Source organism: Oncorhynchus mykiss, chromosome 27, assembly GCF_057628025.1.
Source record: "Oncorhynchus mykiss isolate SJ-2025 chromosome 27, ASM5762802v1, whole genome shotgun sequence".
Taxonomy (NCBI): domain Eukaryota; kingdom Metazoa; phylum Chordata; class Actinopteri; order Salmoniformes; family Salmonidae; genus Oncorhynchus; species Oncorhynchus mykiss.
This window is the reverse complement of record NC_143048.1, coordinates 52,382,390-52,394,553: the sequence shown is the minus strand read 5'-3', so window position 1 is coordinate 52,394,553 and position 12,164 is coordinate 52,382,390. Positions and strand designations below refer to the sequence as shown.

Sequence of the window (12,164 nt, the reverse complement as noted above, 5' to 3'; positions counted from 1 at the left end):
AACAAATCAAAAACTGAAAAATTGGGCGTGCAAAATTATTCAGCCCCCTTAAGTTAATAATTTGTAGCGCCACCTTTTGCTGCGATTTCAGCTGTAAGTCGCTTGGGGTCTGTCTATCAGTTTTGCACATCGAGAGACAGACATTTTTTCCCATTCCTCCTTGCAAAACAGCTCGAACTCAGTGAGGTTGGATGGAGAGCATTTGTGAACAGCAGTTTTCAGTTCTTTCCACAGATTCTCGATTGGATTCAGGTCTGTACTTTGACTTGGCCATTCTAACACCTGGATATGTTTATTTTTGAACCATTTCATTGTAGATTTTGCTTTATGTTTTGGATCATTGTCTTGTTGGAAGACAAATCTCTGTCCCAGTCTCAGGTCTTTTGCAGACTCCATCAGGTTTTCTTCCAGAATGGTCCTGTATTTGGCTCCATCCATCTTCCCATCAATTTTAACCATCTTCCCTGTCCCTGCTGAAGAAAAGCAGGCCCAAACCATGATGCTGCCACCACCATGTTTGACAGTGGGGATGGTGTGTTCAGGGTGATGAGCTGTGTTGCTTTTACACCAAACATAACGTTTTGCATTGTTGCCAAAAAGTTCAATTTTGGTTTCATTTGACCAGAGCACCTTCTTCTACATGTTTGGTGTGTCTCCCAGGTGGCTTGTGGCAAACTTTAAACGACACTTTTTATGGATATCTTTAAGAAATGGCTTTCTTCTTGCCACTCTTCCATAAAGGCCAGATTTGTGCAATATACGACTGATTGTTGTCCTATGGACAGAGTCTCCCACCTCAGCTGTAGATCTCTGCAGTTCATCCAGAGTGATCATGGGCCTCTTGGCTGCATCTCTGATCAGTCTTCTCGGACCTGCCTGGTGTGTTCCTTGTTCTTCATGATGCTCTCTGCGCTTTTAACGGACCTCTGAGACTATCACAGTGCAGGTGCATTTATACAGAGACTTGATTACACACAGGTGGATTGTATTTATCATCATTATTCATTTAGGTCAACATTGGATCATTCAGAGATCCTCACTGAACTTCTGGAGAGAGTTTGCTGCACTGAAAGTAAAGGGGCTGAATAATTTTGCACGCCCAATTTTTCAGTTTTTGATTTGTTAACAAAGTTTGAAATATCCAATAAATGTCGTTCCACTTCATGATTGTGTCCCACTTGTTGTTGATTCTTCACAAAAAAATACAGTTTTATATCTTTATGTTTGAAGCCTGAAATGTGGCAAAAGGTCGCAAAGTTCAAGGGGGCCGAATACTTTCGCAAGGCACTGTAAATAGTCTGGGCTGCCATTTGATTAATTGTTCAGCAGTCCTATGGCTTGGGGGTAGAAGCTGTTAAAGAGCCTTTTAGACCTAGACTTGGTGCTCCAGTACTGCTTGCCGTGCGATAGCAGAGAGAACAGTCTATGATTTGGGTGACTGGAGTCTTGGACAATTTTTTGGGCCTTCCTCTGACACCACCAAGTATATAGGTCCTGGATGGCAGAAAGCTTGGCCCCAGTGATGTACTGGGCCACACGTACTATCCTGTGTAGCACCTTGTAGTTGGAGGCCGAGTAGTTGCCGTACCAGGCAGTGATGCAACCGGTCAGGATGCTCTCAATGGTTCAGCTGCATAACATTTTGAGAATCTGGGGACCCAAATCTTTTCAGTCTCCTCAGGGGGAAAAGGTGTTGTCGTGCCCTCTTCATGAGTCTCTTGGTGTGTTTGGAATGTTTGTTGGTGATGTGAACACCAAGGAACTTGAAACTCTCAACCTGTCCCGTCAATGTTAATGGGGGCATGTTCAGCCCTCATTTTCCTGTAGTCCACGATCAGCTCCATTGTCTTGCTCAGAGGGAGAGGTTGTTGTCTTTGACCTCCTCCCTATAGGCTGTCTCATCATTGTCGGTGATCAGGCCTAGCACTGTTGTGTCATCAGAAAACTTAAACTTAACCATGGTGTTGAAGTCATGCTTGGCCACGCAGTCGTGGGTGAACAGGGAGTGCAGGCTCACGTCAATGGGCAGATCACAGCTGGATTTCCCTTTGCAGTCCATAATAGTTTTCAAGCCCTGCCACATCCGACGAGCGTCAGAGCGGGTGTAGTAGGATTCAATCTTAATCCTATATTGACGCTTTGCTTGTTTGATGGTTCGTCTGAGGGCATAGCGGACCCGGTTATTACCGAGGGGCTATCTACTGGGCCCACCCACAATCACTCTGGACCTGGTTATTACCAAGGGGCTTTCTACTGGGCCCACCCACAATCACAGCCATACTCTGGACCCGGTTATTACCAAGGGGCTTTCTACTGGGCCCACCCACAATCACAGCCATATTCTGGACCTGGTTATTACCAAGGAGCTTTCATTTGACATATCCTCTATTGATGATGTTGCTATGTTTTTGTTGTCTTAGGTCTCTCTTTATGTAGTGTTATTGTGTCTCTCTTGTCATGTGTGTTTTGTCATATATATATATATATATATATATATTTGACAAAACACACACATATATATATACATACATACATATATATATATATATATATATATATATATATATATATACACACATATATATATATATATATATATATATATATATATATATATATATATATATATATAATTTTTTTATCCCAGCCCCCATCCCCACAGGAGGCCGTTTGGTAGGCCGTCATTGTACATAATAATTATTTCTTAACTGAGAAGTTAAAGAGTGTTTTAGCAGCTAAAACTTTCAGATTATTATTATTATATTTTAAAAAATATGTAAATTAACTTTTTCAAAAATTTGACATCTCACATTTTTACTGATTTTTGACCAAACTGTCAGATGGAACCTAATCTAAACAACACAACATGAACAGGAAATATATTCTGGGCTGGCATCGAACCTTATAGTCCCAACATCACGATTAGTAATCTAAACAACATGACAGGAAATATATTCTGGGCTGGCATCGAACCTTATAGTCCCAACATCACGATTAGTAATCTAAACAACATGACAGGAAATATATTCTGGGCTGGCATCGAACCTTATAGTCCCAACGTCACGATTAGTAATCTAAACAACAACATGACAGGAAATATATTCTGGGATGGTTTTCTCTTGCTGCCATTGCATTTAATACAGACATTCAGTAAAAAAAATTAGCAAGATGACTTATTTAATTAATTGATTTTAATTCACATGAAACACTGCTCAAACTCAGTATGTGTTCTAGTTGTCAATGTGACAGAAAGGAGAAGGTTAATGAAAGAAAACAGACAAGCAGACAGACATAAGCAGACAGACAGATAAGCAGACAGACAGATAAGCAGACAGACAGATTGGCAGACAGGCTGGCAGACAGGCTGGCAGACAGGCTGGCAGACAGGCTGGCAGACAGGCAAGCTGGCAGACAGACAGGCTGGCAGACAGACAGGCTGGCAGGCAGGCAGACATATTCTTTCAGAATATGCCAACCTCCTAACCAGATACATCATGTCGGGAGAGGATAAAAGTTAAAAGTTACTTCCCAAATGGGACCCTATTCCCTATATAGAGCACTACTTTAGACCAGGACACATATGGCCTATAAAGGGAATAGGCTCCCATTTGGGACACTGAGCGGGTAGTTTGAGGTGGATCTTACCTGGATGTCATCGGATGTCAAGTGGCCCTTCAAATCCCTGCTCCTCTTTTTGGGCGGGGGAGGGGCCGGCTTGTGGGCGGGCGGGAGGTCGGTCCTGTTATCACAGAGGGGTGAGAAGAAGAACATGACACTCTGCACAGTGAGGGCTTTCCACCACTACCATTCCAGCCCGCTCACACCACTCAACCTGTCTGGCTGCACTTGCCTTGGTCTCTCTCTCCCTCTTCCCTCTTCCCCCCATCATTAGGACGGAGTTCTGACAGACATCAACCATCGTGTTCCGACCGACCGTGGGGCCAGCAGCAGCCATTTCCTGTTTGTCCACCTTTTCTGCCCTTTTGGATGACTGACTGCTCTAATGAGACCAGCCCGGACTGCGATTGGCTGATTGGACTCTGAGGTGAGGGGATGAGGGGAGGGAGGCAGGGGTGTGATGGTGCAGGGAGACTGACCATTATGAGTCAAGTCCTCAGGACGGACAGGATGTGTAGTCCGCTAGTTTCTAGTATCTCACACTGAACACCGTAACATGGATATACTCTGGCTCAATCTGACCTCCTGATCTCCTCCTGGGACTGATACTGTATGTCTCTGTTGTTAACATAAAGTTAACCATTTTAGACTGCTGTTATTGTTGTTGTTTTTAATCAAAGTTCTTTGAGCGCTTTTTCAACTTTTCGCCAAAGGCAAACTACAGACAAGCCTTCCAGATCAAATCTAAGGCAAACTACAGACAAGCCTTACAGATCAAATCTAAGACAAACTACAGACAAGCCTTCCAGATCAAACAGGGTAGGGCAATACAACCCCTGATGCTGCCCTAACAGGGAGGGACATTAAACTACCTGATGCTGCCCCAACAGGGTGGGACATTAATACCCCTGATGCTGCCCCAACAGGGTGGGACATTAAACTACCTGATGCTGCCCCAACAGGGTGGTACATTAATACCCCTGATGCTGCCCCAACAGGGTGGGACATTAAACTACCTGATGCTGCCCCAACAGGGTGGGACATTAAACTACATGATGCTGCCCCAACAGGGTGGGACATTAAACTACCTGATGCTGCCCCAACAGGGTGGGACATTAAACTACCTGATGCTGCCCCAACAGGGTGGGACATTAAACTACCTGATGCTGCCCCAACAGGTTGGGACATTAAACTACCTGAATGAACCAGAAGACAGAGAGCTGTGTACCTATACCTACACAAAGGTGATATCTGCACTGGATAAAAATATAAATGCAACATTTAAAGTGTTGGTGCCATGTTTCATGAGCTGAAATAAAAGATCCCAGAAATGTTCCAAACAAACAAAAAGCTTATTTTTCTCAAATTTTGTGCACAGATTTATTAAAATCTCTGTTAGTGAGCATTTCTCCTTTACCAAGATAATCCAGCCACCTGAGAGGTGTGGTATATGTAGAAGCTGATTAAACAGCACGATCATTACACAGGTGCACCTTGTGATGAGGACAATAAATGGCCACTCCAAAAGTTGTCACACAACACAATGCCACAGATGTCTCAAGTTTTGAGCGTGCATTTGGCATGCTGACTGTAGGAATGTCCAACAGTGCTATTGCCAAATAATTTAATGTTCATTTCTCTACCATAAGCCACCTCCAACATTGTTTTAGGAAATTTGTCAACACATCCAACCGGCCTCACAACCGCAGACCAAGTGTAGGGCGTTGTGTGGGCGAGCACTATGCTGATGTCAACGTTGTGAACAGAGTGCCCGGTGGTGGTAGGGTTATTGTATGGGTAAGTGTAAGCTAAGGACAATGAACACAATTGCAACATTCCACAGGCCACAATCAACAGCCTGATAAACTCTGTGCAAAGGAGACGTGTCACACTAAATGAGGCAAATGGTGGTCACACCAGATACTGACTGGTTTTCTGATCAAATCAAATTGTTTTAGTCACATGCTCCGAATACAACAGGTTACAGTGAAAATGCTTACTTATGAGCCGCTAACCAACAATGCAGTTTAAAAATGTACAGATAAGAATAAGAGATAACAGTAACAAGTCAAATAAGAGCAGCAGTGAAATAACAATAGCGAGACTACATACCGGTACAGAGTCAACGTCCCTAGGGAATGGTTAGTTGAGGTAATATGTGCAGCAGGGTAGCCTAGTGGTTAGAGCGTTGGACTAGTAACCAAGTTCGAATCCCCGAGCTGACAAGGTACAAATCTGTCGTTCTGCCCCTGAACAGGCAGTCAACCAACTGTTCCTAGGCCGTCATTGAAAATAAGAATTTGTTCTTGCCTAGTAAAATTTAAAAATAAATAAATGTAGGTAGAGTTATTAAAGTGACTATGCATAGATGATAATAACAGAGAGTAGCAGCAGTGTAAAAGAGGGTATCCTGGGTAGCCATTTGACAAGATGTTCAGGAGTCTTATGGCTTGGGGGTAGAGGCTGTTTAGAAGCCTCTTGGCACTCTGGTACCGCTTGCCATGCAGTAGCAGAGAGAACAGACTAGGGTGGCTGGAGTCTTTGACAATTTTTAGGGCCTTCCTCTGATACCCCCCTGGTATAGAGGTCCTGGATGGCAGGAAGCTTGGCCCAGTGATGTACTGGGCCGTTCGCACTACACTCTGAAGTGTAGCTGTAAAACCTTTTGAGGATCTGAGGACCCACGCCAAATCTCCTGAGAAGGAATAGGTTTTGTCATGCCATCTTCATACATCTTCACAATTGTCTTGGACCATGTCAGTTTGTTGGTGATGTGGACGCCATGGAGCTTGAAGCTCTCAACCTGCTCCACTACAGCCCCGTCGATGAGAAAGGGGGCGTGCTCGGTCCTCTTTTTCCTGTAGTCCTCCTCTGCTTTGTCTTGATCACGTTGAGGGAGAGGTTGTTGTCCTGGCAACACACTGCCACGTTTCTGACCTCCTCTCTATAGGCTGTCTCATTGTTGTCTGTGATCAGGCCTACCACTGTTGTGTCATCGGCAAACTTAATGATGGTGTTGGAGTCGTGCCTGGCCATGCAGTCATGGTCAAAAAGGGAGTACAGGAGGGGACTGAACACGCACGCCTGAGGGGCCCCTGTGTTGAGGATCAGCGTGGCGGATGTGTTGGTACCTACCCTTACCACCTGGGGGCGGCCGTCAGGAAGTCCAGGATCAAGTTGCAGAGGGATGTGTTTAGTCCCAGGATCCTTAGCGTATTGATGAGCTTTGAGGGCACTACGGTGTTGAACGCTGAGATGTAGTTAATGAATAATATTCTCACATAGGTGTTCCTTTTGTCCAGGTGGGAAAGGGCAGTGTGGAGTGCAATAGAGATTGCATAATCTGTGGATCTGTTGGGGGAAGGGTGTATGCACATTGAGTGGGTCTAGGGTTTCTGGGATAATGGTGTTGATCTGGGCCATGACGATCCTTTCACTGCACTTCATGGCTGCAGACTTTAGTGCTACGGGTCAGTAGTCATTTAGGCAGATTACCTTAGTGTTCTTGGGCTCAGGGACTATGGTGGTCTGCTTAAAACATGTTGGGATTGCAGACTCAGGGTTGAAAATGTTGGTCAGTTGGTCAGCACATAAACAAAATACTGCAGAGTTTCCTAAGAGCTTGTCGCGATGCTGCCATCTCGTTCGGCACCGTCATGTACACTGTACATGGCGAACCCTTTTTGGTTCCAGGTAGAGCTTTGGAAAGGTTTCTACATGGACCCAATAATGGTTCTTCAAAGGGTTCTCCTATGGGGAAAAGAACCCTTTAGGTTTTATACTGAACAAAAATATACACTCAACATGCAACAATTTAAAAAATGTATGTTCATATAATTTTAACACCACAAACATTTATGGACGCACAATTGAGAGCATCCTGTCGGGCTGTATCACCACCTGGTACGGCAACTGCGTCGCCCACAACCACAAAGCTCTCCAGAGGGTAGTGAGGTCTGCACAACACATCACTGGGGGCAAACTTCACACCCTCCTGCACACCTACAGCACCCGATGCCATAGGAAGGCCAAAAAGATTGTCAAGGACATCAACCACCCGAGCCACTGCCTGTTCACCCTGCTATCATCCAGAAGGCGAGGTCAGTACAGGTGCATCAAAGCTGAGACGGAGAGACTGAAAAACAGCTTCTATCTCAAGGCCATCAGTCTGTTAAACAGCCACCACTAGTCAGCTTCTATCTCAATGCCTGTTAAACAGCCACCACTAGTCAGCTTCTATCTCAAGGCCTGTTAAACAGCCACCACTAGTCAGCTTCTATCTCAAAGCCTGTTAAACAGCCACCACTAGTCAGCTTCTATCTCAAGGCCTGTTAAACAGCCACCACTAGTCAGCTTCTATCTCAAGGCCTGTGAAACAGCCACCACTAGTCAGCTTCTATCTCAAGGCCTGTTAAACAGCCACCACTAGTCAGCTTCTATCTCAAGGCCTGTTAAACAGCCATCACTAGTCAGATTCTATCTCAAGGACATCAGACTGGTAAACAGCCATCACTAACACAGAGTTATAGATTAGGAATCACTGGCCACTCTTATAAATGGATCACTAGCCATTTTACTAATGTATCTTGCATTACTCATCTCATGTGTGTAAACTGTTCTCTATACTATTCTACTGTATCTTAGTCACTTTAGTTGTGTGTGAATGTTGCATCCCCAATCTCATATGTATAAACTGTTCTCTATACTATTCTACGGTATCTTAGTCACTTTAATTGTGTGTGAATGTTGCATCCCCCATCTCATATGTATAAACTGTACTCTATACTATTCTACGGTATCTTAGTCCAATGCCGCTCTGACATACATGTACAGTATATATTCTTAATCCATTCCTTACTTAGATGTATGTGTAGTTAGGGTATATGTTGTGAAATCATTAGATATTACTTGTTAGATATTTATGCAATGTCAGAGCTAGAAGCACAAGCATTTCGGTACCCCCGCAATAACATCTGCTAAATATGTGTATGTGACCAAAAACATCTGATAATTTTTGGTAATTTATTTTGAAGAACCATTTTGGAACCATTTTTTCTGAGTGTACATGCATTCTCTCTCCCCCCTTTACATTGACAACACACGATCACACACACGCAAGTAACATGACCTTTCCACAAGGTTTTAGCTGCCTCTTTAACGGGCAGAGCAGTTTGGGCCTCTTAACTCGTTCTTTCATGCTGGTTATTTTCACTATGTATCACCTTGTTTCCAGACAGTTCATGTTGGTTATTTCCTTGTTTCCAGACGGTTCATGCTGGAAACAAGGAAACAACCAACACGAACTGTCTGGAAACAACAAACACGAACTGTCTGGAAACAAGGAAATAACCAACACGAACTGTCTGGAAACAAGGAAATAACCAACACAAACTGTCTGGAAACAACCAACACGAACTGTCTGGAAACAAGGAAATAACCAACACGAACTGTCTGGAAACAAGGAAATAACCAACACGAACTGTCTGGAAACAAGGAAACAACCAACACGAACTGTCTGGAAACAAGGAAACAACCAACACGAACTGTCTGGAAACAAGGAAACAACCAACACGAACTGTCTGGAAGCAACCAACACGAACTGTCTGGAAACAACCAACACGAACTGTCTGGAAACAACCAACACGAACTGTCTGGAAACAACCAACACAAACTGTCTGGAAACAAGGAAACAACCAACACGAACTGTCTGGAAACAAGGAAACAACCAACACGAACTGTCTGGAAACAAGGAAACAACCAACACGAACTGTCTGGAAACAAGGAAATAACCAACACGAACTGTCTGGAAACAAGGAAATAACCAACACGAACTGTCTGGAAACAAGGAAATAACCAACACGAACTGTCTGGAAACAACCAACACGAACTGTCTGGAAACAACCAACACAAACTGTCTGGAAACAACCAACACAAACTGTCTGGAAACAACCAACACGAACTGTCTGGAAACAACCAACACAAACTGTCTGGAAATAACCAACACGAACTGTCTGGAAACAAGGAAACAACCAACACGAACTGTCTGGAAACAAGGAAACAACCAACACAAACTGTCTGGAAACAAGGAAACAACCAACACGAACTGTCTGGAAACAAGGAAATAACCAACACGAACTGTCTGGAAACAAGGAAACAACCAACACGAACTGTCTGGAAGCAACCAACACGAACTGTCTGGAAACAACCAACACGAACTGTCTGGAAACAACCAACACGAACTGTCAGGTAAAACAACTAACACAAACTGTCTGGAAACAACCAACACGAACTGTCTGGAAACAAGGAAACAACCAACACGAACTGTCTGGAAACAACCAACACGAACTGTCTGGAAACAACCAACACGAACTGTCTGGAAACAACCAACACGAACTGTCTGGAAACAACCAACATGAACTGTCTGGAAGCAACCAACACGAACTGTCTGGAAACAACCAACACGAACTGTCTGGAAACAACCAACACGAACTGTCTGGAAACAACCAACACAAACTGTCTGGAAACAAGGAAACAACCAACACGAACTGTCTGGAAACAAGGAAACAACCAACACGAACTGTCTGGAAACAAGGAAACAACCAACACGAACTGTCTGGAAACAAGGAAATAACCAACACGAACTGTCTGGAAACAAGGAAATAACCAACACGAACTGTCTGGAAACAACCAACACGAACTGTCTAGAAACAACCAACACGAACTGTCTGGAAATAAGGAAATAACCAACACGAACTGTCTGGAAACAAGGAAACAACCAACACGAACTGTCTGGAAACAAGGAAACAACCAACACGAACTGTCTGGAAGCAACCAACACGAACTGTCTGGAAACAAGGAAATAACCAACACGAACTGTCTGGAAACAAGGAAATAACCAACACAAACTCTCTGGAAACAACCAACACGAACTGTCTGGAAACAAGGAAATAACCAACACGAACTGTCTGGAAACAAGGAAATAACCAACACGAACTGTCTGGAAACAAGGAAACAACCAACACGAACTGTCTGGAAACAAGGAAACAACCAACACGAACTGTCTGGAAACAAGGAAACAACCAACACGAACTGTCTGGAAGCAACCAACACGAACTGTCTGGAAACAACCAACACGAACTGTCTGGAAACAACCAACACGAACTGTCTGGAAACAACCAACACAAACTGTCTGGAAACAAGGAAACAACCAACACGAACTGTCTGGAAACAAGGAAACAACCAACACGAACTGTCTGGAAACAAGGAAACAACCAACACGAACTGTCTGGAAACAAGGAAATAACCAACACGAACTGTCTGGAAACAAGGAAATAACCAACACGAACTGTCTGGAAACAAGGAAATAACCAACACGAACTGTCTGGAAACAACCAACACGAACTGTCTGGAAACAACCAACACAAACTGTCTGGAAACAACCAACACAAACTGTCTGGAAACAACCAACACGAACTGTCTGGAAACAACCAACACAAACTGTCTGGAAATAACCAACACGAACTGTCTGGAAACAAGGAAACAACCAACACGAACTGTCTGGAAACAAGGAAACAACCAACACAAACTGTCTGGAAACAAGGAAACAACCAACACGAACTGTCTGGAAACAAGGAAATAACCAACACGAACTGTCTGGAAACAAGGAAACAACCAACACGAACTGTCTGGAAGCAACCAACACGAACTGTCTGGAAACAACCAACACGAACTGTCTGGAAACAACCAACACGAACTGTCAGGTAAAACAACTAACACAAACTGTCTGGAAACAACCAACACGAACTGTCTGGAAACAAGGAAACAACCAACACGAACTGTCTGGAAACAACCAACACGAACTGTCTGGAAACAACCAACACGAACTGTCTGGAAACAACCAACACGAACTGTCTGGAAACAACCAACATGAACTGTCTGGAAGCAACCAACACGAACTGTCTGGAAACAACCAACACGAACTGTCTGGAAACAACCAACACGAACTGTCTGGAAACAACCAACACAAACTGTCTGGAAACAAGGAAACAACCAACACGAACTGTCTGGAAACAAGGAAACAACCAACACGAACTGTCTGGAAACAAGGAAACAACCAACACGAACTGTCTGGAAACAAGGAAATAACCAACACGAACTGTCTGGAAACAAGGAAATAACCAACACGAACTGTCTGGAAACAACCAACACGAACTGTCTAGAAACAACCAACACGAACTGTCTGGAAATAAGGAAATAACCAACACGAACTGTCTGGAAACAAGGAAACAACCAACACGAACTGTCTGGAAACAAGGAAACAACCAACACGAACTGTCTGGAAGCAACCAACACGAACTGTCTGGAAACAAGGAAATAACCAACACGAACTGTCTGGAAACAAGGAAATAACCAACACAAACTCTCTGGAAACAACCAACACGAACTGTCTGGAAACAAGGAAATAACCAACACGAACTGTCTGGAAACAAGGAAATAACCAACACGAACTGTCTGGAAACAAGGAAACAACCAACACGAACTGTCTG

The 12,164-nt window shown here is 43.8% G+C and overlaps 1 protein-coding gene across 2 annotated transcripts in view; it reads right to left on the bottom strand.

Annotated features, from left to right (window-relative positions):
- Nucleotides 1-12,164, bottom strand: part of LOC110507254 (nectin-1-like) — a 453,892-nt gene that overhangs the window by 86,189 nt on the left and 355,539 nt on the right. For both annotated transcript variants that reach the window (XM_090224052.1, XM_090224053.1), the window contains exon 7: nt 3,646-3,739. In XM_090224052.1, the coding sequence (XP_090080178.1) occupies nt 3,646-3,739 (94 nt within the window). The remainder of the gene's footprint in view (nt 1-3,645; nt 3,740-12,164) is intronic.